The 24,277-nt window shown below is 39.6% G+C and overlaps 1 protein-coding gene and 1 long non-coding RNA gene across 5 annotated transcripts in view; one reads left to right on the top strand and one right to left on the bottom strand.

The window, feature by feature from the left end:
- Nucleotides 1-18,199, bottom strand: part of USPL1 (ubiquitin specific peptidase like 1) — an 18,285-nt gene extending 86 nt beyond the window's left edge. The window contains exons 1-9 of one of the 3 annotated variants that reach the window (XM_065648599.1): nt 18,011-18,199; nt 12,490-12,656; nt 11,811-11,939; nt 10,076-10,724; nt 7,844-7,930; nt 7,306-7,435; nt 5,926-6,051; nt 5,094-5,254; nt 1-3,994 (exon numbers count right to left, since the gene is read on the bottom strand). The exon at nt 1-3,994 is cut by the window's left edge and continues 86 nt beyond it. In XM_065648599.1, coding sequence (XP_065504671.1) covers nt 2,220-3,994; nt 5,094-5,254; nt 5,926-6,051; nt 7,306-7,435; nt 7,844-7,930; nt 10,076-10,724; nt 11,811-11,939; nt 12,490-12,588 — 3,156 coding nt within the window. In that variant the 5' untranslated portion in view covers nt 12,589-12,656; nt 18,011-18,199 and the 3' untranslated portion in view covers nt 1-2,219. Of the gene's footprint in view, nt 3,995-5,093; nt 5,255-5,925; nt 6,052-7,305; nt 7,436-7,843; nt 7,931-10,075; nt 10,725-11,810; nt 11,940-12,489; nt 12,657-18,010 lie in introns of those variants that run through there. The other 2 variants (XM_065648616.1, XM_065648608.1) reach the window with 2 other exon arrangements.
- A 101-nt stretch (nt 18,200-18,300) lies between these two features.
- The window catches only part of LOC136003073 (uncharacterized), a 37,281-nt gene continuing 31,304 nt past the window's right edge, over nt 18,301-24,277 (top strand). For both annotated transcript variants that reach the window (XR_010608026.1, XR_010608025.1), the window contains exon 1: nt 18,301-18,395. This is a non-coding gene — a long non-coding RNA (uncharacterized LOC136003073). The remainder of the gene's footprint in view (nt 18,396-24,277) is intronic.

A 24,277-nucleotide genomic window follows, 5' to 3' on the forward strand; every position in this document is an offset into this window, starting at 1 on the left:
TCTTCAGTTAACTATTTCAGAAAAAAAGGCAGCAAAGAACCTGCAGCACTAACAGATCCAGTTTCCTACTTACTTTAATCTCAAGTGCTATTTGCTCTCGGAGCTTCTATACTCCTGTGTACCCAGACTGTATGTCACACAGCCGCAGAGCGAGGACTCCCATCACCGGTTTGTGGAGGTGCTGCCAGCGGCAACCAGAGATTTGTGCTTCTGTCCAGGCACATGCGCACAGCAGATGTTTCCCTGCACCCTTCTCTGCTACTAACCTTACTCCAATTCTTACCACCAGCATGTTCTCATCTTCTGGTGGGGTCTGTTCCTCATGTTGCCCTATGCATTCTGCATCACTCCGACCCCCGGCTTGCTGCTTTGCTCACCCCTGGGTCTGTGCCACATCCCAAGCCAGCGGTGAAGGAGTTCCCGCTTCACAGCCGCTGGCAGCCGCGATCCAGCCGGTCACAGATGGATGGAACATAGGCTTGCAGGCAGCTCCCCCCAGTCGGGGACACCTCTGCACCGAGCAGTTGGGGCAGTGAGACACACCGCTTCTTAGTGGTTTTCATATACAGAAACCACTGCCTGGAAAACTCCACAGGAAAATCCTGTCATCCCCCTCAAGTCTGGCTGAGGCACCTATTCACTGATAAACTATAATTTTGGTCAGCAGTTTCTTTTTTAATAAGGGAATTTGCAAACAGGCAAACATTTCACCAGCAGTACACTGGCACTTTGCATTCAGAATCCATTTTTCTTCTATTGTAACATTACCAATTACAACATTTAAAACAAAGAAGGAGCTCAAGTTCTTTACAAAGACTTATATTTCAAGAATGAAAACATCTATTGTCTGAAGTGCCAGTTTGATAAACATGTATGTAATTGCAACAGAAATAGCTTGGCAAGGCAAGTTGAGTGCCACTGACAGGTTTTCAAACACTTTTTGAACCTGGTTCAAGCAATCTAAGACCATTTAAATCTGGACCCATGCTTTGTAGTAACAATTATGTTCAACTGCACCTATTGGAAGAGTAAGACTGAGGACTTGTTTTGAACTTGGGATCAAAAACAATGAAAAAATGCGGGATACCTCTAAAAGTAGCTGAAACAAAGACTTGCTGATAAAATCCTTGTTATTTCTGAGCACAATACAAACGTACAGCTAATCTAATTTAGCATATCATACTCTCAGCTCTGTGTCTATGAATTTAGAAGACACCCATCAAGCAGAACGAGAACTCTACAAATCCAGAAGCACCCTCTGCCTGCTTACTGCTGTCTTGCCACCTTTTCCATTACCTTCTTCCTATTGACCTCGCTCTCCGTAGTGCTTTCACATACGGACAGCGGTACACTGCTCCAGCCAGAAAAAAATTCCTAGTAACAACAGAGATGGGTGCTAACTTACAGTTAACTTTTAATTATTTTATTAGCGAATTTGCAGCTGTAAATAACTAAAAGTTACATCTGATATTCTTAGTGCTGCAAACTCTGGCCCAAATCTTATGCACCTTACTTAAAAAAAATAACCTGGCTCAGAAGAATATGCTACCAAATTACATTTTTAGTTACCCAGGATGAAAACTCAGTACGTGCCATAACTTTAAACAGGAAAATTTCTACCATGTATCCATGCTCCCTTGTATCCAAGGGGTGTATACATCAGGGTGAGTTTACTGAACAGTAATTCTGAAAAGAGTAGAGCTCCTAACAGAATACCAACCTTGAATTTCATGTTGCAAATCATCTTTGTATCAAAGGATGAAAACATCCCTGGTTACAGAAGGTACTTTTTTTTTTCAGTGTCAGACAAAAATACCTCAGGAGCTGGGTGATCATGTAAAATAAATCACTGCTACCTAAATGATATTTCTTACACCGTTACATCATCAAGACTACTGAAGTTTATTATTTCTCAAACTCAGTAGAATATGGATAAGTTTTCCATATTAAAAGCAGCAAACATTAAGACTCACAGGAACTTTTAATTAAAAAACATCATCATATCTGGCAGCTAAAATAACTGTTTCTCAGAAGAATTAATTGCATTAAAAACTTATTTGTCTGCTACAGTAAAATTTTAACAAAAAAATACCTCAAATGTAAATTGTTCAAGTACAGCCAGTGTGCAATTAAATTAGCTAAAAAACCATAGTTTAACAGTGCTTTGTTTCAAAATATACATAATATTGAAAAATACTTAAAACCAAGAAACCAAATATTTACCAAGTTTCAAACAGAGTTTCATCAAAATGAGGTAAATCTATGTCACCTGCCATTGAACTTGGTGCTGAAATGGAGAACAGGTCTTCAAGGATATCTTCCCTTGTAGGACTTTCAAAACCAAGTTTCTTCACACTGGCTTTGCTTTCTTTATGAAGTTCTGGATTATTGTCCTTTACAGGACTATAATAATTATGGTCCTCACTTGTCATTGCTGCCTGTGGCACACTGCTCTTCTCATCAGATGCTGTTGTTGCAACACTGCTATTCACCATTTCCATATACATACATTCATCTTCAGTTTTTGGAGCCTCTAAGGAAGCAACAGTTGAAGTAGGAGACAGTAATTCTGCCAGTATTTCATCATTGTTATGATGGCACCCTGATACAGAGCTCGCATTAAATCTAGACTCATTATCTGCAACATCAATCTGATACTGGAGTTCCCTTAATAAGCTCTGCAATAATGCACTGTCATTGGGAGAGCCAGTCTGTGATAGGGTCCGTACATCTCCGCTCACAGGTTTTTCGTGTTTCATCTGTTCCATTGCCAGCCTATCCAGAGAAGCCAACTTCTTCTTTTTAGCATGAAGCTTTTTTAACAGTTTTAGGCGAAGTCTTTTTGTTTTCTCACTATCTGACTCTTCTGCCTTCCCAGAGTTACAGCTAAGTGAATGGAACTGAGTTACTTTACCTGAGGCACTCGACGCGCTTCCTGACTTATTCCAAGTTGGACCTTCAATAGTGGTATGACTTGCTCTTGCAAGACAAGTGCTTTGAGAAAATCCTTTGAAATTTGATAAAGGATGAGTATGATTACTCTGAAGAACCACTGACTTCAGGGTCTCAGTGGTTTTGTTTGTAGCTTTGCTTTGAAATCCACCAAAGTTACTTGCTCCCTTAACTGGCAACCGCACTTCACTTATTTTTTGCATTGAGGGAGTTTTGCAACTTCTCTCATTCTTGAGAGCTGAGGCACTTGAAGGCATAAAAGAAGTATTCTTGCTTAATAGTTTCTTCGCCCAGCTTCCTACAAATCCTCTTTTTTGGTCTTTGCCTGAAGGCTTAGAAGAATTATTGGCAGCAGCAGAATTGGCAACCTGAGAATTAACTGCAATTTTGCTTGCATCTTTCAAGTCAGGTGATTTTTGCATAATATTCTCTACTGGTGACACAGCAGTAATATTTGCTGCGTTAAACTCTTCCAGAGGCAGGCAAATGCTGGAATTTCCATATAACGTGCAATTGTTGTTCACAGCTAGACTAGTTCCAGCAAACTCTCCTGTATAGGGAGTGTTAGGTGAAAAAGCTGATTCCCCCTGCTGCAGTGTACCCATGTCAACAAGGTTATTTCCCACCATCTGTCCATTCGACAGCGATTTACCTTCTGAGTCAACTTGAATTTCTTCAAGCATTAGTGTTACAAGATCATCATGTGCCAGACTTTCTAAACCATGATGAACACTACTTTCATCCTCAGCTACCCGCTGCTGTTTCTTATCTGGAGTTCTCACAGAATCCTCTTTGCGATGTTCTGCAGGTATTTTGTCTACAGTGTTATCAAAACCACAGTGCAACACTGTGGAATTTGACTGTACATTATAAAGAGGAAAATCTTCAGTACTTTTCCTCTGGAACTCTGAATTCAGTTCTTCTGGCACATGGGATGTTTTCTTTTCCCAGATAACAATATGAATCTCTGAAGGAGGAACTTCAAATCTTGTATGTCTCTTGCAATATGGGCCCTTTAAATCATCACATTCAAGCCAAGTTCCTGAAAAATAAATAGCAACCAGTGTAGAGACTCAAAGGCTTTTAAAACTGAAGTCACTATCCTCAGACACTTGTCAAATATTTTTATTAACTCACTCCCCTGAAAGGCAGAAAATAAAGAGTGCTTTTTCTCCATTCTTTATTACATCTGAGAAAACTGGGAGCTTTCCATTGTAAAAAGATCACACACAAGCAGAATTTGCAGCAATATTATTACAGGTCAGAGTAGGTCAGCCAAAAAGCAAAGCTAAGTTTTTTTTTGTCTGAGCTAATGATGCTGACATCTTGTCTGAAAATACCCACACAGGTCTGAACGAAGAACCACCACTCAAATTAAATTTCCCTGACTTTTCATTGCCTGGATGGGAGACAGAGGGATTTAAGAGAAGCTGCTCATTTTAATAATCTGCCTCATTCATCTGCAAATTGTTCATAGATCAAGAGCAAATATTTTATAGATATATATGATGTATAGGATGCGCCTAATTTGGTGCTTCCCAGCTGCTTCACCTTCCTATTTCCTCTTAAACTCTGGCAGTATGATTTAGACAACTTTCATGTTGTCAGAACACTTGATAAGACTGCACTCCATTCTCTCTACAGAACCATGAGAATAAAAATACCAACTTTTCACCTTCTCTGATTATGGAGTTCCCACCAATGGTACAGCCATCAAACCAGTAGCAATGTTTATAACATGGGTTTGTGCCTTCCACCCCTCAGGTGCAGTAAAGTTCAGAAATGAAAAGAAACTTCATTAATGCTGATAGTTCCATACGTTCCCTTACTTCCAGCCAAGAATGGATTAATAACTGGCTTCAAAATAAACATTTGAAAGGAAACGACTCTACCCAAGTAACTTCTGCCAGTGAGTATAATGTAGAGCAAATCAGCCACACCAAACTGAAACCTTCACCCTGAATAACAAAGTTCCCACAATTATGCACAGAATTTTAATACAAAGTTTAGAACACAGACAAAAGAAATCCTTGTTATTATATATATTATTATATATGGCCTGTTGAAACTATTGCAGTAACCCAACTAACAGTATTTGACGTAGACTCATGAAGTATTACAATAGAATTTATGGTTCTTACCATCAGGATTCAAAGACCAGGTTATGAAATGCTTATTCTTTGTTTGATACTGAACAATAGCTGTTATTTGGTAGGTGTCCTCCTCAAATCGAAATGAATAGTTATTCAGGTTGTTATGTGGCAAGCCTTCTACGAAATGTAACATTAATACTGAGGGTACTCTAATAAAGAAACAACAAAGAATCAGTTTATTACAATAAAATAGTGGCAAAGTTTCCTAATGAAAAATCACAAGTAAGGCATCACAAAAAGTACGTAGTCCTGCCCTTACTAGTCTACTTCCACACAGGACTCTTCGGATTGCACGGTAGTCAAGGGATAAGAATACCCCAACCGCATATTTCATTTTGTTATAGATAAGGGAAAAAACTACCACCACATAAGGGATTTGGGGAGTGGGGAAAAGGTGAGAAAAGCAAGAGACAACTGTGCCATAACTACAGTAGGAAAGGACACTGCTCCCAAGCCAAACCAGTAAACAGATGATCAGACAACAGTTTTATCCACCAGCAGCAGAGGTCATGGAAAGGCTGACACTGGATATCAGTTGTCTGTATTTACTACTTGGTAGGAAGTATTTACAACCTGGCTCAAACATATGTGCTGGTCAGCATGTTAACACTGCTCTATGTTTCATGTTTATTAAACACTAGGTGCCATTTCAGCATTTACGAATTATCTAAAATCTTAAAAAGGATAGTATTCACCAGAGTTTAAAGTTTAGAATCTCTAAAACCACAAGATAATAGTTGGTTTTGAAAGTGATATATTCAATAAATGAAGTGTCAGAATTTTATGTATTTTATTTTCAAGGTCACGTATTCAAACTTACTTTTCCAAAATCATTTGTCTTCTTTGAGATCTATCACTACAGTTATTGCACTGTCCAACATGAATAGCATTAAGCGGATGCCAATCAGGGATTATATTGGTGAATGTTGTTAGTGTTTTCCTAAATCTGGACACACACACACACAAAAAAAAGAGTAAGTTGAGTTGCTGATCAGAAAACAATAAACATACACACTTTACCAGGAGAAAAAAATTACAAAAAAGTTATGACAAAACTAAATTCTATTCATATTGATGCCATTTGTGTGAATTCCCCTGTGACAGCACTACATCTAAGTCAGCACTGAATTCAGTTCTGCCAAACACTATCAGCCACTATTTGTTCTCAGCAGCTCTGTGGCCTTCTCTTTCACATTATTTGTTCTTCCTCCTTTCACATGTTATCTCTCTCCTTTCCGACATAATGCAGAGTTTGTATCAGGATCTGCATAATTTACTAGCTGATACAGAATCCCAAGAAGAGAAGGAAGAGGTAACAAGTTACTTCAGAATCCATGTTATGGAAGGTTTTTTCAAAACCCAGTACATTCAGAGCTGAGATTACACTGAGGTTATATTGTACAAAAATACAATGTACGGGATATTAAAGTGAAGTAACATAGTTTATTCATTCATTGGCCACAGCAAGGACTTCCTTTATATTCAACCTAACCTAGATTTTAAAACTTTTTTTTTAAAAAACACAGCATGTAACAATGGCTCTTGAACACATCCTGTTAACCAGGACTAAACATTAGCTGGCAGTGTAAGATGGCATCAATCTCATCTCACTTGGGGATCTAGAATTTTGTTGTATAAACCTAAGAGAGTGGAGAGAAACAGCAATTTTTCAAGTAAAATGAGCTGTCTTCTGAAGGTGTCTTTTTTTCTGCTGACTCTAAAAGGAGCCTGAATGACTAGCTTATACCTGCAGCTACAGAGAACTAAATCAATTCTCAAGAAATTACTTCCCTGTAATACTGTTTTAAAATAGATAAATTATGTGAGCGAATCACTGATTCTTTGTAATTCAAATGAAGATTACAGGTATTCTTCAACAGCAAAAGTGTACCAGGCATATACTCTTTAGAACCCCAACAATGTGTATACTCTCAGCAAAATATCAGAGTGAGCACGGCCAGGGACTTGCAAGTTACCTATTATTTCTTTCTTAATTAAGCGATAACATGGTTTCCCAAGACACTACACAGCAGTAAACTATTTGCAAATGCTAGCCTGAAAAAGTGGATCACATAAAACTTCAGTAACAAGCTGAGGCTGTATAAAACCAGGACGTATGAAGAAAAATCAACTATTATATGCAGATATAAAAAGGTAAGGTAGAACAATTACATAGAAGCTACTTAAATAAAAATCTCACCGATCCTGGTATTTGTGGCCACAACGTACACATTCAAACTTCCATGAAAACGAATGCAAGAATAGCTTCTCAGCTTGTTGGTCCTGTTTTAAGAGTAGAGGGAGTGCAAACACTGGACTTTCCTCCTTACCTTCAAAGATGGGGCAGAAAAAAAGAGTCACTGAATATTTGAAATCAGCTTTCAGTACTTCAAAAAGGAAGAAGATAAGCTTACTATGATTTTAATTCCAGTTATCCCTTCAAGGCTGTATTTCTAATCCCCACAGCAAAGGGATCGATCCATATTATTAGGTTGTTATCAATGACAATTTAATGACCACAGCACAGTTAGGAAGACAAGAATATGCTCTCTAAAACTTCAAAATCAGTTAACAGACAAAATAGCTGTCCACACTGTAAAGTATGTGTACGTCACCAATAAAAAACAATGCATTTGCTAGCTGTCTTGTGGGCATACACACATATGTATTTTTATGACATACAAGGCTTTACATGTGGAGTTTCCTGAAAGTAAATACTGAGATGCTGCCCTACTTACCCAATTCATATTTAAGCTGAGGCTGAAGCTGTGTAAACACTCTGTTTCTGATTTCATTGAGATGAGATTCTGCTTTTGGAAGAACATCTAAAGAAAAAAATACATATACCCTCATGTATTTGTGTAACACCCTCACCCTTTCACACGCATATGTACCCTTAACATGCCTTCATCCTCTGCAAACTGACACCTTTTGTATTGACCTATACTCGCCTAAAACCATTGGTAAAATAGGCAATGCTTGGTATTACTTGATTGGAAAATTAGAGAAGAATTTACAGAAGTTTACATTTTACTGCAGTCTGCTAACCAGAAATGACTTGACCTCACTTAAATTATGGCTAAGGGCATGCACCAACAGCTAGATAGTCACAACATTTAGGGATAATGTAACCAGACATTACAAATCCTGGTGATTTGGAGATTAGCAGTAGATTTTAAAACCTAAACAGTAAGATCAAAAGCACAAAAATTTGCTTACATGCTTTCTAATGATGTTACACATTTCATAACAAAACATTTAAATGTGTTGTTCCAGATTAAATACTAATTACCTAAGTCAGCTTTTAAAATAGTAAAACCAACTTCTTAAAATACTATACTTTACAAATCTTAGTATGCATTTTAAACTTGCAAGGTTATTTATTCACAAACATTCTTTAAGCACAAGCAAGAACTAACTTCTACTACACAATCATGATTGTAACCTGCACAGATTAAATTAAAGGTTTAGAACAGATGTTGAAACTATTTTTTACTTATACAATTTTGCATTTAAAAATGTAAAAATAAGTTTCTTGCAGCTCTATTGCTTTTGTTTTTTAAAATAAACATATATAAAAGCTGCTGAAAAACTACACAGAAGGGCAGAATAAATACCACACCTCTTCTCCACATCTCTTCATCCAACCCCCTCCCCACTGCTGCCCAAATAAACTAATTTGTTTTGCAGCAGTTCCTAGAAATTAAAAGGTTTAACTTATACGACACTATATTCCAACACCTAGCATCCCCATTTAAGGGCTCTTGCATACCAGAGTTCTTTTGCAAACACAGCACAACACAGGGAAAAGAAACACATCTCAGACAGGTTTTGTGATGGTAGAGGGCTTCCAGGTGATAGCTGAAAACCTAAAATCAAGCAGCCTGTCTGGCAAGCAGAGAATATGAACTACTTCAGAATATTTTTGAATTTTTCCCCCTCTGTCACAAGGTGGATTATACCATTCTTGATACATTTATTATTTTTCTCAAGAAAGACACAATATTCTTCAAGTCATCTAATGCTGTTCTGGGAGTACGGTCTATATATTCAAACACACACTTCTCCTGGAATGTCTATTGAAAAAAAATTCATGAAAGGTATTGGCTAACCAGAGATCTCATAGAAGTTCAGATTTATGACACCAGTGGGTCAGTTCAAGAGGACTAAAAAACCAGATCTTAGTTTAAGAGTCTTAAACTGAATCCACAGCACAGAAAATGATCAAAGGCCACACAAGGAGATGACAGTGACGCATCCTCCCCTGACTCCAGCTGTGCTGCCTGGAAGGTGGCGCCCAGCTGCCCATCACTGCCTCTGTGCTCGGAGGTCACAGTCATTGAACCTCTTAAACTGCAGGTGGGAGTACTCACTGACCCTTTCCAGGCAATATGAATCAGGTTAATGTTTGACTAATTTTGACTGAAAGGGGTTAGGAAGCACTATCATCCACAGCACAGCCCGCAGACCTCGGGGGAAGCATTCCTTCCATGAGCGCAGCAGAGCCAGAAGAGAACGTGTGTCCCAGCTTTACTGGTTTTGGTGTGACAAAGCAAATGCCCATTTATACAGGGATATAAACCACAACAGAAATGATTTTGAAGATTAAGATTAGAACAGCATCCAAATACGTTAGCAAACACAGGTGAAGGAAAACAAAGTAAGGCTCAATTACACAAATAATTCACAAATTCTCTATGTAGGATATGACAAAAAAATTCAAGAGATGCTTAGTGTTTGATATTTTCAAAGGTGTACGTTTTCCCCAAGAAAAACAATTTCACAGGTTACCTGGATTCTGCTAGATAAAGCACAATACTCCGCCAATTCATGGTAATTAATCTTAACTCTTTCTTTTGTGATCTTGAAATAGAACAGAGGCATATTTAAGTGCACTGTACTAAATTCCACATAGTTGTAGCAGATCAGATCAGTCTGAATATGAAGAAACAGCAGTTAAATTTACTCACCTTTTACTTTACTCCTTTTACAGGTATTCAGAAGCACAGCTGCTTGATTATATTTTGTTAAGAGTTTCTGGAGTAAACATTTTCCATCATTATACTCTTCTGCTAGAGCAAATTTTAATGTTTCTAAGTGCACTAGTGCTGACAAAACACAATCTAACCAACAAAGATTATGCACATTTCTCCACTGAAGCCATAAATCCGTGCTATTAGTGGAACCTTTATCATCTTTGAGCAAAATTTCAGATGTTGTTGAGCAAAGTTCAGAATTTGGCAAGAGTTGTGTTCTGGGTCTAGAAGTCTTAGGACTTTCTTCATAGTTGTTGGTGGTTGTTTCAAAATCCACCATCTGGATGCAGGACTCCACCTTGTTAATAGGTTTTTTCTGGTCATTTTGTAACACATCTTGTAGGCTTGACTTAGGAATACATAAACTATTCTGATAGCATTTGACAACAGGGTCTGTATTAATAGCGTGCTCAGTATTTACCACATTATTAGTTCTTGCTTTTTTCGGATATGATTCAGCAGGAGAAAAGTCAGTGATATCACACAATTTCCTTTTCTTATGAGTAGATGGAACTTGATGATTTTCTGTATCCGCAGAAGTAATTATGCTGTTTAATGGTTTATAACCAAGTGGGTAGATACACTAAAGGAAAGAAAGTTACAGTGAAATCTACAGAGCAATTTCATTCAAGTGAATGAGAGCTAAGGAAAGTACAAACCATATTCTTAAAATGGAATGTATTACTTCCGTAAAGTGATATTTTAATGAAATCAATCCAAAAATTCAACATATGTATGATAGGAAGGGTGTTTTATTCAACCACTGTCTTACAAGCAATTGTGAAGTAAATACGTCAGTAGCGATAACACTACTTTTCCAGTAAATGCTTCCAATCTCTGAAAACAATCTGATTTTGCTAAGGAGAGTCCTCTTCTCTTATTCTGATAAAGCCATTCCTTCAGGGTACACATTTGGCTTTATCATCTCGTGCCTGAGAGATTACTGATGCCAAAATTGGCAGAGTACCTTTCAGGCCAGCCTGAGGCATTAAACCAAGTGTTGGTAGGGTCTTACTGTTCTGCAACCAGAAGACAGTCGAATCTCCAGAACGATACTATGATTATTTAAAAGTGGGCAGGGATGGGAAAAGCAACTCAGAGACCCATATCTAGTCTAGTCTCTATCTACTGATTTAAGGGCAGCAGTCCATATGGGATTGCTATACCCTCCCTGCATACATGGAGCAGTGGGAGAGGCAGCAAAATCATGACTCAAATATTAACCAGCACAGAAATTCAGAGAAGGTTAAGCTTAAAAGGGAAAAAACAAACAAACGAACTGTAATTATAATTACAAACCTATTTGCACTACGCAGGCTTAAAGAATGGAAAATGGGAGACTCACACCTCCAAGAGTTGTGTATTAGTTACAAGGATCATCAAATTTTCACCTTGTATTCTGAACTTGTGTTCCCTTGTTACGTAAGCAAAACACATTTATTAATTTTAATTGACTCTTTTTGTTCTACAGGGTAGCTAGCTATGCCTAAACACTGCTTGTCTACAGGTTACTTATGTTTTTTTTACATATAGGCACACAACAACCAGCATCTGGACTCAAAGGGATCCTACTTCAACAGTCTGCTTACTATCAACAAAATCAAGAGGTGTAATTGCTGAAGGTAAAGGCCTCTGCACAACCAAAAAAACCTGGTAATCAGTGTAATACCTGAGGATTTTCACAAAGAAAAATGGACTCCTGAAAATTAATGCGGTAAGTTCGTAAAACTTGAATCTGGCCCTTCTTTTTGCAGACCGGACAATACTCATGTGCAGTTGTTTCCACGGGATTACAGTTCTTAAAAGACAAAAAAGAAAGAAAAAGCAGCATAAACTTAGGTATTTAATATATTATCCCAAGGTAAGACATTCATACATATCAAGATAGAAAACCAACGTGCAACTTCTAAATATATCTAATACAATATAAAAAAGTAAAATAGATTTTAAAAAATATTTATAAAATATATATTCGTATGGTAAAGTGTTCTAAACAATTTTTTTTATTTAAATATTCAAATATTTAATAAGGTATATTTAACAACACAATTACGCAACATTTAATTCTACTTGAACTAAATCACAGGGCACTTATTGCCAGGGAACACAAGCTCAGATCTTTGAAAGACAAATCAACTTTCATAGGAATGTAAACAGTTGTAAAAATAGTGCCAGTAAAAAAAAAACCATAGGCACAGATTTACTTAGAATAATCTTTCGCCGTTGTTATAGATTTCCGTGGAAAATAATTTTGAGATTTTTTTTTTTTTAATTAAGACCAATCAAAAATCTCTCAAAGCAGAGAAAAATATGAACTTTGCACACATGTAAAACAAGTTTCAACTGACTTTTCCCAAATACCCCACCATGTGGAGTGTCGATTTCCCTATACCAGTCCCTTCTCCAATCACTTGCAAACCATTTGTAGTCTTCTGGGTATCCATCATTCTGAGCCACTGGCTAATTTATGTCACTTGTAACACTGTCATGACCACTAAGGATTTTTCAAAGACTCCTGCAAAATAAGAAGTGAATAAAACAATTAAAGAAAAAATAGGGAAATTTGGGGAAAAATATACCAACAATAATGCAGCCTGTATTTTCTGCGAGAATGAATTCAGAAGAGTATTTTCTTAACTGAAAATACTTATTTTCTAGTGCATGTTATGAACTCAAAACTTTAAGTTAATAGATTTAACAGCTTTAGGCCCTGAATTTGCAAGCTTATTTATTCTTTACACTGTACAAGGTCTCACATATTTTCCAAGTGCACTATACTTTACGGAAATGTAGATGTCTTGCCCGGGCATCTCAGCTTACCACATCTAACACTCAGAAAGAACAAACTTCTTTAAAAATGTCTACAATAACATCTCCTACAGTTACAGATGGCTACGGAGGAACATTAAAAAAACAACTAACCACGAAAATCCCATTGTTGCATCATTCAAAATTGTGAATTTAGTGCACAATAAACTATTAAAAGTTTATCCTGCAAATGTAACGATTTTTAACTACAGAAGCGCATCCTGCTGTTACTACCACTTTTTGGAAGCTTCTGTTATAGACTTCCTAGCAAACTAAAGCTCTTTCACAGTATCACTGCTATATAACTCTATAGCATATTTTACAAGTGACATCGAGTACTCTTATTTCAAATTATTTCTCAAATTCAGGGCCACGTTTTGCCTTTCTCACATATACACAGACACATTTGTGGAGGATAGCTTCAGTGTGAACCAGCTGCACATCAAAAGGCAGCTCCTGAAGTCCATTCCTTCTCTGGCTCTGAGGCTAATGACACCTTGAATCAGCCAGAAAAACACAGAAGTTTAGAACTACAGGGACTCAATTCTGCTCCTGCTGACTTCAAATGGAACTAACTGGAACACATATATCTCTTTAAGATGCAGGAGGAAATTAAGTTGAATTGCAAAGTTATCAATTTATTATAGTATCTTTCCTTCAGCCACAACTGTTCCATTTTCATTACTTTCACTGAATAACATCCCCTCCCACACCATGATGTCCCTTCAACTCTTCCTTACGTTACAGCATGAACTCAGATTACGGTTCCTTTCAAAAAGAAAGACATTTCCCAAGGCATTCTTGGAGATCTGTGCAAATACCAGTTCAACCCAAAACCATTTACAATACTGGGCAAGGACAGACCCTTCTGTCGCACTGGATAGAATGCTAAAAACCAACAGAGCATGAATAAAAAACCTCAGTAGGAAAATATAACAAATAATTTCAAATTAGTCCCCAATGGCAACTTAAGAGAGGGTCAAAATGAGATGATGGTGTGTCCTATTGACACTTTCTATGTGTTCAGCAGCACTTTTCAGAATTACTGGGCATGTAAAGACAGTATACTCTGACTTACAAAACCAATGGTTGTAAAGGAAGGTAAGAACATAAAAATATCAACCCACATGCTTTAGAGCACAGATTTAGTCTCCAAAGTAGAGCTGGAAGATGTACAAGAAACAGCATGGTCCTGGGCTCACTCAAGGTAAAACTTAATGAATTACCTCAAAGTATACAAGGTTGTTGGACTATACAGGAAAGGCAAGATCTCCAATTTTTCACACAGTGGTGACAGCACTGTCACACTGTGACTCAACCCTATTATCACATATTTAGTCTAGCCAGGAACTTGATTTTTTATATAAGTTGTGCAGATATCAACCACACTAAAACATAACAACTTTACTCTCCATGCTACAGCTAGTAGGAAAATGTCTCTAACATGTTCAGTGGACTTCTAGTCAATTCATTGGCCTGAAGCAGTTTCAGCTCTCCAGAGTAAATAAAATACAAAGATCACATGACTGGAACTCTAGGCAATTTCTCACCACATAAATACAACACACACTCAAAAGGGTTAGTAACACTAACAGCCTACAGGTTATTCTTTTTTAAGCATGCCTTGGTTCTATAAAACATATGTATTTCTGTTCTTGCTGTCATCTCTCCCAAAAAGAAAGCAAGTATTTTTCTCAGTTATGTTCTCTGTTACTTCTGCTCTTCTTTGTAAATCTTAAACACTGTTCTGAGATGTACAATACCTCCTCAACTATAATAAGCTAGCAGTAGTACTGGAGTCCAATACTTTTTTGCACTTATGAATATAATAAACATTAAAATATATATATTAATTGTCCTTTTATTTCAAATACATAAACACAACAAGCAAATAAAATGTGTCTGCCAGTACTAGATACATGGAGTGGTACCTAGCAGTATGCCTGTACATTTCAGTATTAGTAAGATTACATCAAGTTGTTAGTGATCTTTGCACAATGTACAAATATTGGGCATCAGATCAACAATTGCCAAGAAAATCAGCTCATTAAAAGAGTGCTCTACCATGTACTGAAACAACCCATTGTAGCAGCATGTAATATCTGCACTACAGATGGGAAAGGACACAGGAATGGGCTTTCAAGCTTACTGGGTCATGTTTTAAACCATTTATGCCACTTCTCTTATCCTGGGTACTAAAAAAATGTAATGCAAAATGTGCTATGGAGCTGGTGTAAATTATTAAGGCTATCGTTATGCTTCCTTGAGTAATGAGTTGATCTAATGGCTCACTGCTGCAAAATAAGGAGGTCTCTCTTGTCTCTCCTTTCTCTCTCCATATCTTCCCCGACAGTCAACATCCTCATCAAACTTTCCACAAGCTAACTGAACCCTCAAAACAGCAGAAAACTCAGCAAAGCACGAGTTTTTCTGCTATTCTAGTGAATTTAATTTGCCTATGAAAAGGTCCGAAGAGCTACAGAGCTGACAGGGCAGAAGACAGAAAACAAGGAAAAGGTGAAGGACTGGAGAGATATGGGTGTGATGGATGGACTGTTAGATAGCCAAGGAATTGGCTGGATGGCCTCGTCCAAGGAGTTGTAGTTAACAGTTCAATGTCCCAAGTAGACAACAGTAATGAGTGGTGTCCCTCAGTGGTCTGTACTGGGATCAGTACTGTTTAATTAATGACATAGATAGTGCTCTGGCAGGGGGATTGGACTAGATGATCTTTCGAGGTCCCTTCCAATCCCTAACATTCTGTGATTCTGTGATTCTGTGGGATTGAGCGCACCCTCGGCAGGTTTGCAGAAGGCACCAAGACAAGTGGTGCAGTTGACATGCTGGAAGGATGAAATGCCATCCAGAGGACCTTGACAGGCTGGAAGAGCGGGCCCATGAAAACCTCATGAAGTTGAACAAGGCCAAGTGCAAGGTCCTGCACATGGGTTGGGGCAACCTCTGGTATCAATGCAGGCTGGGGGATGAAGTGATTGAAAGCAGCCCTGCAGAGGAGGAGGAAAACTGGATGTGAGCTGACAACATGCGCTTGCAGCCCAGAAGGCAAATCACATCTTTGGCCGGATCAAAAGAAATGTGGCCAGCAGGTCAAGGGAGGTGATTCTTCTCTGCTTTTGTGAGATCCCACCAGGAGTACTGCATCCAGCTCTAGAGCCCTCAGCACAGGAAAGACATGGACCCATTGGAGTGGGTCCAGAGGAGGGACACAAAAATGATCGGAGAGCTGGAGCACCTCTCTTGTGAAGAAAGGCTGAGAGAGCTGGGGTTGTTCAGCCTGGTGAAGACAAGGCTCTGGAAAAACTTTATAGCATCCTTTCAGTACTTAAAGGGGGCTTACGAGAAAGATGGAGAGACTTTTTACCAGGGTGTGTAGTGACACGACAAGGGGCAATGGTTTTAAATGTAAAGAGGACAGATTTATATGGAATGTAAGGAAGAAATTATTTACAGTCATGGTGGTGAGGCACTGGAAAAGGCCGTGGATGCCTTGTCCTTGGAAGCATTCAAGGCCAGGTTGGATGGGGCTTTGAGCAACCTGGTCTAGTGGAAGATGTTTCTGCCCACGGCAGGGGGGTTGGAACTAGCTTATCTTTAAAGGTCCCTTCCAACCCAAACCATTGCATGATTCTATGATAAAAGGGACCTGGAGCTTTTGATAATAGTGAGCTGTACCTTGTGAAACAGTACCTTATAAATAAAAATGAGTTAAAAACTGCAGTAAGCAGGTAACAGAACACTGATTACATTACAGTGAACATCTCCTCTTTGTTTAAAGGCTAAAGGGACACTTAAAAACAACCTTCTTGTAAATCACCTTACAAGTCTTCTTCCCTTCAAAGGGGTATTGAAAAGATGAAAGCAAACAAGCAAAAGTCTGAGAAAAAATGTAGTGAGAAAAATTTTCATTGTGTTATTTGTTACCTAGCCATTCTTTATAAAAGAAGAAATCAGAGTACTCATTTTTTTCTTTATCTGAGGTCATAACTACAAATATTCAAACGACAGCACCCCCGCCCCACAAATTACAATTCTGGTGACAAAATGTGTTCCTCTAAGTGCAACAGTACCCAGACATCGTTGCTGTCACAAAGCAACTCTCTCTACAACACAGCCTGTAAGTGCTGGGCAGAACTGCAAATCTCCCTTATGTGAAACCAATCCCAAATTTCCTTCCTGCAAGAAGCCTAACACAGACTAAGGTAAATAAAAATAAAACTGATTAAGTTGCAAAATAAACCAGCGTGCAATGTTATTACTCCGCTGTTTGAAAAGTTTCTTCTACAGTCAGACTTCTCTTAAACCTCCTCATATTAAATGCTTTTATGGGTGTACGACAAGGGACAAGGATTACATGTTTTGTTGACAAATCATTCAGTCCTTCTGAAAAAAATGTCATTCAGCGTGGGAAAGATGTAGCCTAAACTCGTGCAGTTTATTACAGCATCAGCTAAGAGATGCAGGATCTGAGGAAGGGACTCAGCGTAGGCAGAGCCTCAGTGTGACCCAAGGCAGAGATGAAGGGCCCAGGCGTGGGGCAGCAGCTCACCCGCTGCCAGGGCTGTGCTGGCCCAGAGGGCTGGCTGCTGACCTTCCTCCAACAACTAAAAGTGCTCAACTGTTCAGATAAACCTATGGCTAAACGGCCTCCTGGGCTTTAATCCACATCCAGAGCACTTAATGCACTATGGAAGACTGTGGAAGAAAGAAAGCGTTTATGGAGTTGTCAGAACGTAAGAAAACTGTGCAAGGGGCATATATGTACATACACACGTGCATTACTACCTCACCATCTTTTATTAAACAGTGCTTTGAGCCGGCGTTACCCGCGCAGAGGGAACCCAACCCTTAACCCTACCGCTACTGACATGAAATACTCAGTCGGCATTTAGAAGCCCGTAAGGCAACGGCTCCACACAGCCCAGGGCACAGGCCCGCCCGCCCCAGGGCCGCGCACGCCGGGACCGCCCCTCCCGGCGACAGCCACCCGGCCCGCCGGGCCCCGAGCGGCGACACGCGGCGCAGCCCGAGCCCCGCTCTCACCTGCCGGCTGCCGCCGCGCCTCGGCTCCCTCAGCGCCGCGCTCCCCGGCGCCCTGCGAGGCACACGCAGCCCCGGCCCTGAGCGCGCTCGCCCAGCGGCCGCCTCCCCTCAGCGGCCTTCCCGCGCCGCCCGCCCCACGTGCGCTTGGCGGGCACAGCCACGGGCGCCCGCCGCGCGGCCGTTACTCGCCGGCCGTTGGGCGCCGGCCGTTACGCGCCCGCCGCTGGTGTCAGGCGCGGCCGGCGCTGTTGCTCGCGCGGCTGCTGCGCAGTTTCCGGCGCGACCCCGCCGCCATGCCAGCCCGCCCTGCTCCCTGCAGGCAGTGGAGGCGGAGCCGCCGCCGGGCGGGAGAGGAGCGGCGCCTGTGGTGGTAGCTGCGCCTGAGGTATTTCCCCCTCCCCCCTGCCCTTCCTCCTCGCTCCCTCACGCGGAGCGGTGGGAGGGGACGATCCGGGCCGCGGCCCGCCCGCCTCCGTGGGGGCCGGCCCTGCGAGGAGCGAGCGGCGCTGCACTCGCTTCCGCCGCCTCCCCGAGCAAGGCCGGGCCCGCACCGGCTCCCCCTGCCCGCCGGAAAGGCGAAGCGCGGCTGTCGGGCCCGCTGCAGCGCGCTGACGGGAGGCGGCAGCCCTGCGTGCTGTGGGCCGGCGGGCCCCCCGGTGCCCGCCCCGGTGACGGGAAGGACCGCGCTGCCGCCTCACAGCGGCGCCGCCCCTGGCAGTGCCTTTGCGCCTTGCTTGGGGCAAGGAATTGAGGAGTAATCTGCAGTTCGTTGAACACCTGCTTAAAATCAGGCCCGGAGTGTGGTTTAACCTTGTCCGTGGTTCGGTACCTCGGGTGAAGTGTTGCTTTTCTCTCCTATCACCAAGACGCTGATTTTGCCTCTGCCAAAGTGCTGCGGTGATGTCCAGGCTCACTTTTGGGAAAAAAAAAAAAAAAAATCTCTTAAACGGCCTAAAATTTGCCTTGCAGTTGTTTTGGGGAGTTTCAGTCTTAGGAGGTTGAGCTGATGTGGTGCTCTTGGGCTCAAGGAGCGTTTCTGCACTTGCAGCTTTAGGCTGAAATAGCGTGGGTATTCGGTACCAACTTTTCAATCTACGGTGGCCCCTTTTCCTTGAGCGTGAGCTGCAAGGAGCTCAAAAGCAACGGCATTTGGGTTAATGCTCTGCTTCAGTTACGTCAAGAAGGCTGTCAGTGTGGACCAAGCCAGCGTGGTCCCCGGGGCTGGAGGATGAAATGAGTCAGGAAATTGTTCTAGCAATAGCACAAAAAATGCCTTCCCTCTGATTGCCTGTCTCTGCTTTGCTGACACCTTACTCTCAGTTGCATTTTTAAAAACTATTTAGTATTGTATCCTTTACATCGTGAAATAATCTGTTAGTATGATGGCTCTGTTGTAACATCCATAATCTAGGAGGTTTTGCTGTGTTTGCTCTGTTAATTTGTACAGCAATGTTTTGAAGTTTGAATTAAGGTTTGAGGGTATTTTGCTCTGACTGGAGAAAGACTGTAATGAAACTTAGTGATAATTTTGTGAGGAGTACTTTTTTAGAGTGATCTTTGGTTTTGATTCATTAGTGCTTTCATTTGTGGAGAAGTATTTTTTTCTGTGTGCTTTCATCAGGAGTGTAAAGCACTTTTGGATTTTTTGGATTTTTCTCATCGCATTTTAGTACTCCGAGTATTGTGGTTTTAGCCCTAGTAATACTTACCTCTGCTTAAATTATAGTCTGCAGATGTATAAAAATTATTATGTGCTCTAGTAATTTCAATAATAATTTTTTAGCTTGTTTTCACTGTAGTTTAAATTTTTACTTTTCCCACGGACAACTAGGGTTCATTGTTTTGTTTTGGGCTTGTACCAAGCATGACCTTTTGTTTAAAGTGTATACTGCCTAACGGATGATGTGGTAAAAGGTGTTCTGCTTGTATGTGTATTTGTGCTCTGGAGTAATTAAGTATTTTCTTCCTGCTTGTTAGCATGGACTGACTTTCAAAAAGCTCCAGTGTAGATTCCAATTCTCTAATCAGTTAGAATTCATTACTTGATGCTGCTAAGGTTTTTAAAGCTACCCAATGCCTCCATTTTCTGTTTTGTCTCCCCCCTCCCAGATTTTTTTGTAAGTTAACTTTTATTTGGGAACGGACTTTTTAATAGGGACTATTGTGATAGGACAAGAGGTAATGGTTTTAAACTAAAAGACAGGAGATTCAGACTGGATATAAGGAGGACATTTTTTACGATGAAAGTAGTGAGACACTGGCCCAGGTTGCCCAGAGAGGTGGTAGATGCCCCATCCCTGGAGAGATTCAAGGCCAGGCTGGACGGGGCTCTAAGCAACCTGATCTAGCTGAAGATGTCCCTGCTCACGGCACGGGGTTTGGCTTGATGACCTTTGAAGGTCCCTTCCAACCCAAATCATTCTGTGATTTCAGGTATTTCTATGTGCTGTTAAGTACCACAGTAAAGTTTACTTGTGTCCCACCTTTTTTTCTCCCTGACATTCAGGTTGAATAAAGGAAAGCTTGGGCCAAAGAAAGAATTCAGACCTGAGTTTTTCCACGTGTTTGAGGAAGAGAGTTTGTGTTGGCAAAGAAAAGAAACTTATTTTTTTCATCCCACAATACAATAGAACTTCATTTGGTCTGAACAAAACAGTCTTAAAGTAGTAATTACTACATGATGCAAACTCCAGAGTCACCAGGAATTGGTTTGTGTGTTCCAGATGTGGACTGGTAATGACTTTGAGATCTAGTTATACTGCTATTTGCTGTCTCTGGCGTGTTGTGTCAGTTTGACTAGATTTGGTTCAGATTTAACTAACAATGTATGAGCACATGGTTTATTTCTGGTTTTATTGACTTCCGTCTTTTAAAAACTGTTTTTTCTTAGCATAGGAAGAGTAGAAGGGTTTTCTGATACAATTTTTGAAGCTGCTTTGGTTCATTCAAGGGAACACACATATCTGTTTTAACTTTCTGAATCAGGGTATCCTTGTTGCACTCTGTTTTCAAGCACAATTCGCCAACTTTGTGATTACATTGGCAGTAAAGACTTTAAAACAGTTTAAGTATTAATTAATTTTAATTTATCATATTTCAAAGAGGCTTATCTGGAATGGGCACTTTCCATGACTGAAACCTCTTAGCACGTACATTGAGCATGTAGTGTAACAGGAAAAAAACCCTTTTCTGTTAGTATGTTCTGATATGGAGGAAGAAAATCAATCATATAGAGGCTTCCCCTAGCCTCCAAGGTGAGCTCTAAAATGAATGTTGTTTAAGGCTTTACATATATGTTGTTTTCAAAGAGTAACATATACCAGGAATCGTTATCTGGAAAATAACTATGAATGTTGGGGAAATAATATTCAGGACATGTATTTAGAAGATTGTACTCAGTCTGAGAACATATACTATTCATGTGTGTCTTAAGATATTTTCACATGCAAATTACACACCCGTTGGTTGCTTACTTCTAACCAGATTGTTACTGCATTATGGTCCCTGAGAAACTGAATGGGGAGTGGGAGGTACCAACTGAAAACTTCTGCTCTGATGATTTTCTTTCTCAGGTTTTATGTTTGCTTGGCTTTCCTTCCTCTTCTTCCAAAAACTAACAAAAGAACATTAACATTTAAACTGGCAAAGTGCCATTATGGAAATGTAAAAAGAAGCACTATGTGTTTAATGCTTAAATCCATTATTAATTAGCGCTCTGTTGTTAAATATATGCCACAAGAAAGCTTAGTCACAACAATTTCAACTTTGATAATTTTTGTGTGTATAAAGTCAAGGTTACTGTGATTGTAAACTTTCTTGTATTTCATAACTATTTTTAAGTCCACTAACTACTAACATTACTGATTTTAATGTGTACATTTGGGTATTGCATCGTAGTATTTAAACAAAAGAGGAGGAGATATTTTTTGAGACACAGGTCATAAAATCAGTAGCTAAAACATGAGGCCAGGTTCTTTTTTGTCAACTGCTACCTGCTTAAACCCCTTTTTTCTGGAGTAAAAACCTCTTATAAGACTTTTTTATTAGTTTTTCCCCCGATACTTTTAAAATAAATGCTACATTGTTTCCCTACTATGGTGTCTGTAGCTTGGCAGAGCAGGAGAAATGTGTTCACTGTTCTGAGTTAAAGGTAGACTTTTTTTTTTCTTGGCTCTTAAGAGTGGCTTTTATTTTGTCATCCTTAACAGGAGCATGTTCTTTGCTCTGTAGCAAAGAGATAAACTGAACACTTGAGGCCTAATGCAGTGTTCGCCGAAATCTCTGCAAAGGTTTCCATTTGGGCATTGCAGCTGGCCTTCAAACTACTTTTTCTTAATTTTCATTCTATTATTTCAGTTATTTTACCTCTCTGTCCTACAGCTTGTAGCCTTCTGACTCCATTCCAGTAGGGAACAATAGCCAAAACTTAGTAGCTTTTGTGTTTTCAGAAATGAATTCTTTTCAGGAATATTTCTAGTCAGAAAGTATCAATGATGAAATGTTGCTTTAGAAATCTGTATAATGATGGGTGGTGTTTGGTATGATCCTGGTCACTGTGTTGTGCGCTTGTCTCCTTGGGATTCTTCCAATAGTTCGGTTATGTTCCTGGGGCATTGTGCTGTTGCACTGCTACTCTTATGCAAGTCAGTGTAAATAGAAAATATAGTTTAATGTTGATGGAAGAAACTGAATGGGAGCCAGCATGAGGTAATAACAGTCAAACAAAATTAATGTCTCTGTAAGGGCAAAGATCGTGGCTAGCTTGATTATGATGGTAAGGACTTTAAAAATTGATGTGAAAGTTTGGAGATGTATTGGTTAAGAGGTACACAAAATAAAAAGGACTAGAGCAAGTATTTTGAAATTAAGTGAACAAATCATAAGTAATATTCGATGCCTAAATATGATATGTTGATTTCTGGTCTCCTACTTTTTTTTTTTTCCCTTTAATTGGTGTTGCTCTTTAAAGGCAGACTAGATTTTACTCTCCTTTTTGTTTGTCCTTTATACTGACTACCTGTTCTTGTGCATTAAAGTCTGAGATTTCTAAGGTGTGGTTGTGTTTTTTTGTTTTTTGTTGTTGTGTTGGTTGGTTGGTTTGTTTTTGGTGGTGTTTTTTTTTAGTTGTGATTATAGTTTTAAGTGTTTGACTTATGACAGAATTCAAAGACATTTTATCAGTAAGGTGATTCGTTAGTTTTGAGAACAGTGATTTTTAAGCAACAGCAGCTGAAGGCAGTGATTTGCAAGACTTAGGAAAACTAGGATGATGTAAAATGTGCTGTTTCTCTCCTGTATGTATTTATAAAAGGGAAATGAACTTCAAGTTATTTCTATGCAAGTATACAATACAAATATTGTATACTTGTAACACATGACCCTTTAAAATGGATCTAATTATTTCATTCTGCTTTTGAAGGCTGGCTGTTTTGTTTTCTTGAAAATAAGTGGTAATCAAACACATTAATTAAAGCTGAACCCATGCGGCTCTTGGAAAAAGTTTCAAAATGTCTTGCCTGCAGAACTTGGTTCAGATGTTAGCAGATGGAAGAATATAAAGTAATACACTTGCTGTCCAACAAAGTAACCAGTTCTTGTAACGCTCTGTAACGTACCTCAAGACATTTTTCATGTGTTCCAGTTTCTCCTACCTTTGAAAAGGAAGGAGTCTCTTCAAGTAAACTAGTTCTGTGTTGGTAAGATGGCAATCCATACTGAGAAAGAAGCAGCAGCAATGATACATTTTGTGAAAAGTTTACCAGTGACAGATTATCCATTCTTACTTACCTAGTTAAACTTACACTGACCTATTGTTACCTATCCAATGGAGATTTTTCCCTCTGGTACTTATAGACACTTGAGCTAAATTTTATCACCATTATCTTGTGGTCCTTTTCTTAATTTAGTCTTGGGTTTTGTTGCTTTCTACAATTCCGTTCAGGAGAACATCCTGTATAAGAATGCTAGTACTGTAATGGCCATGGACACTATGCATGAGCAGAGGCTCTGGTTGCTGGCATCTCTTTCTGTGTGAACTCTGCAAAATCTTTCCTGCTTTTTGATTACCCTTTGGTGGTTTGTGTTTTTTTGGGTGGTTTTTTTGTTTGTTTTGGGTTTTTTTTTTTAATGTCAGAAAATGTAGTATCAAGCTTGGTGCTAATGTGTATTCGTGAAACAGCTAGTAAATCTGATGGTATTAATTCATTCCTTAGGTAGGGTTAATCAAAGAGAATAATTTGTTTTTATGAAGTGTAGGACATAGATATT

This window comes from Caloenas nicobarica, chromosome 1 (genome assembly GCF_036013445.1).
Source record: "Caloenas nicobarica isolate bCalNic1 chromosome 1, bCalNic1.hap1, whole genome shotgun sequence".
Taxonomy (NCBI): domain Eukaryota; kingdom Metazoa; phylum Chordata; class Aves; order Columbiformes; family Columbidae; genus Caloenas; species Caloenas nicobarica.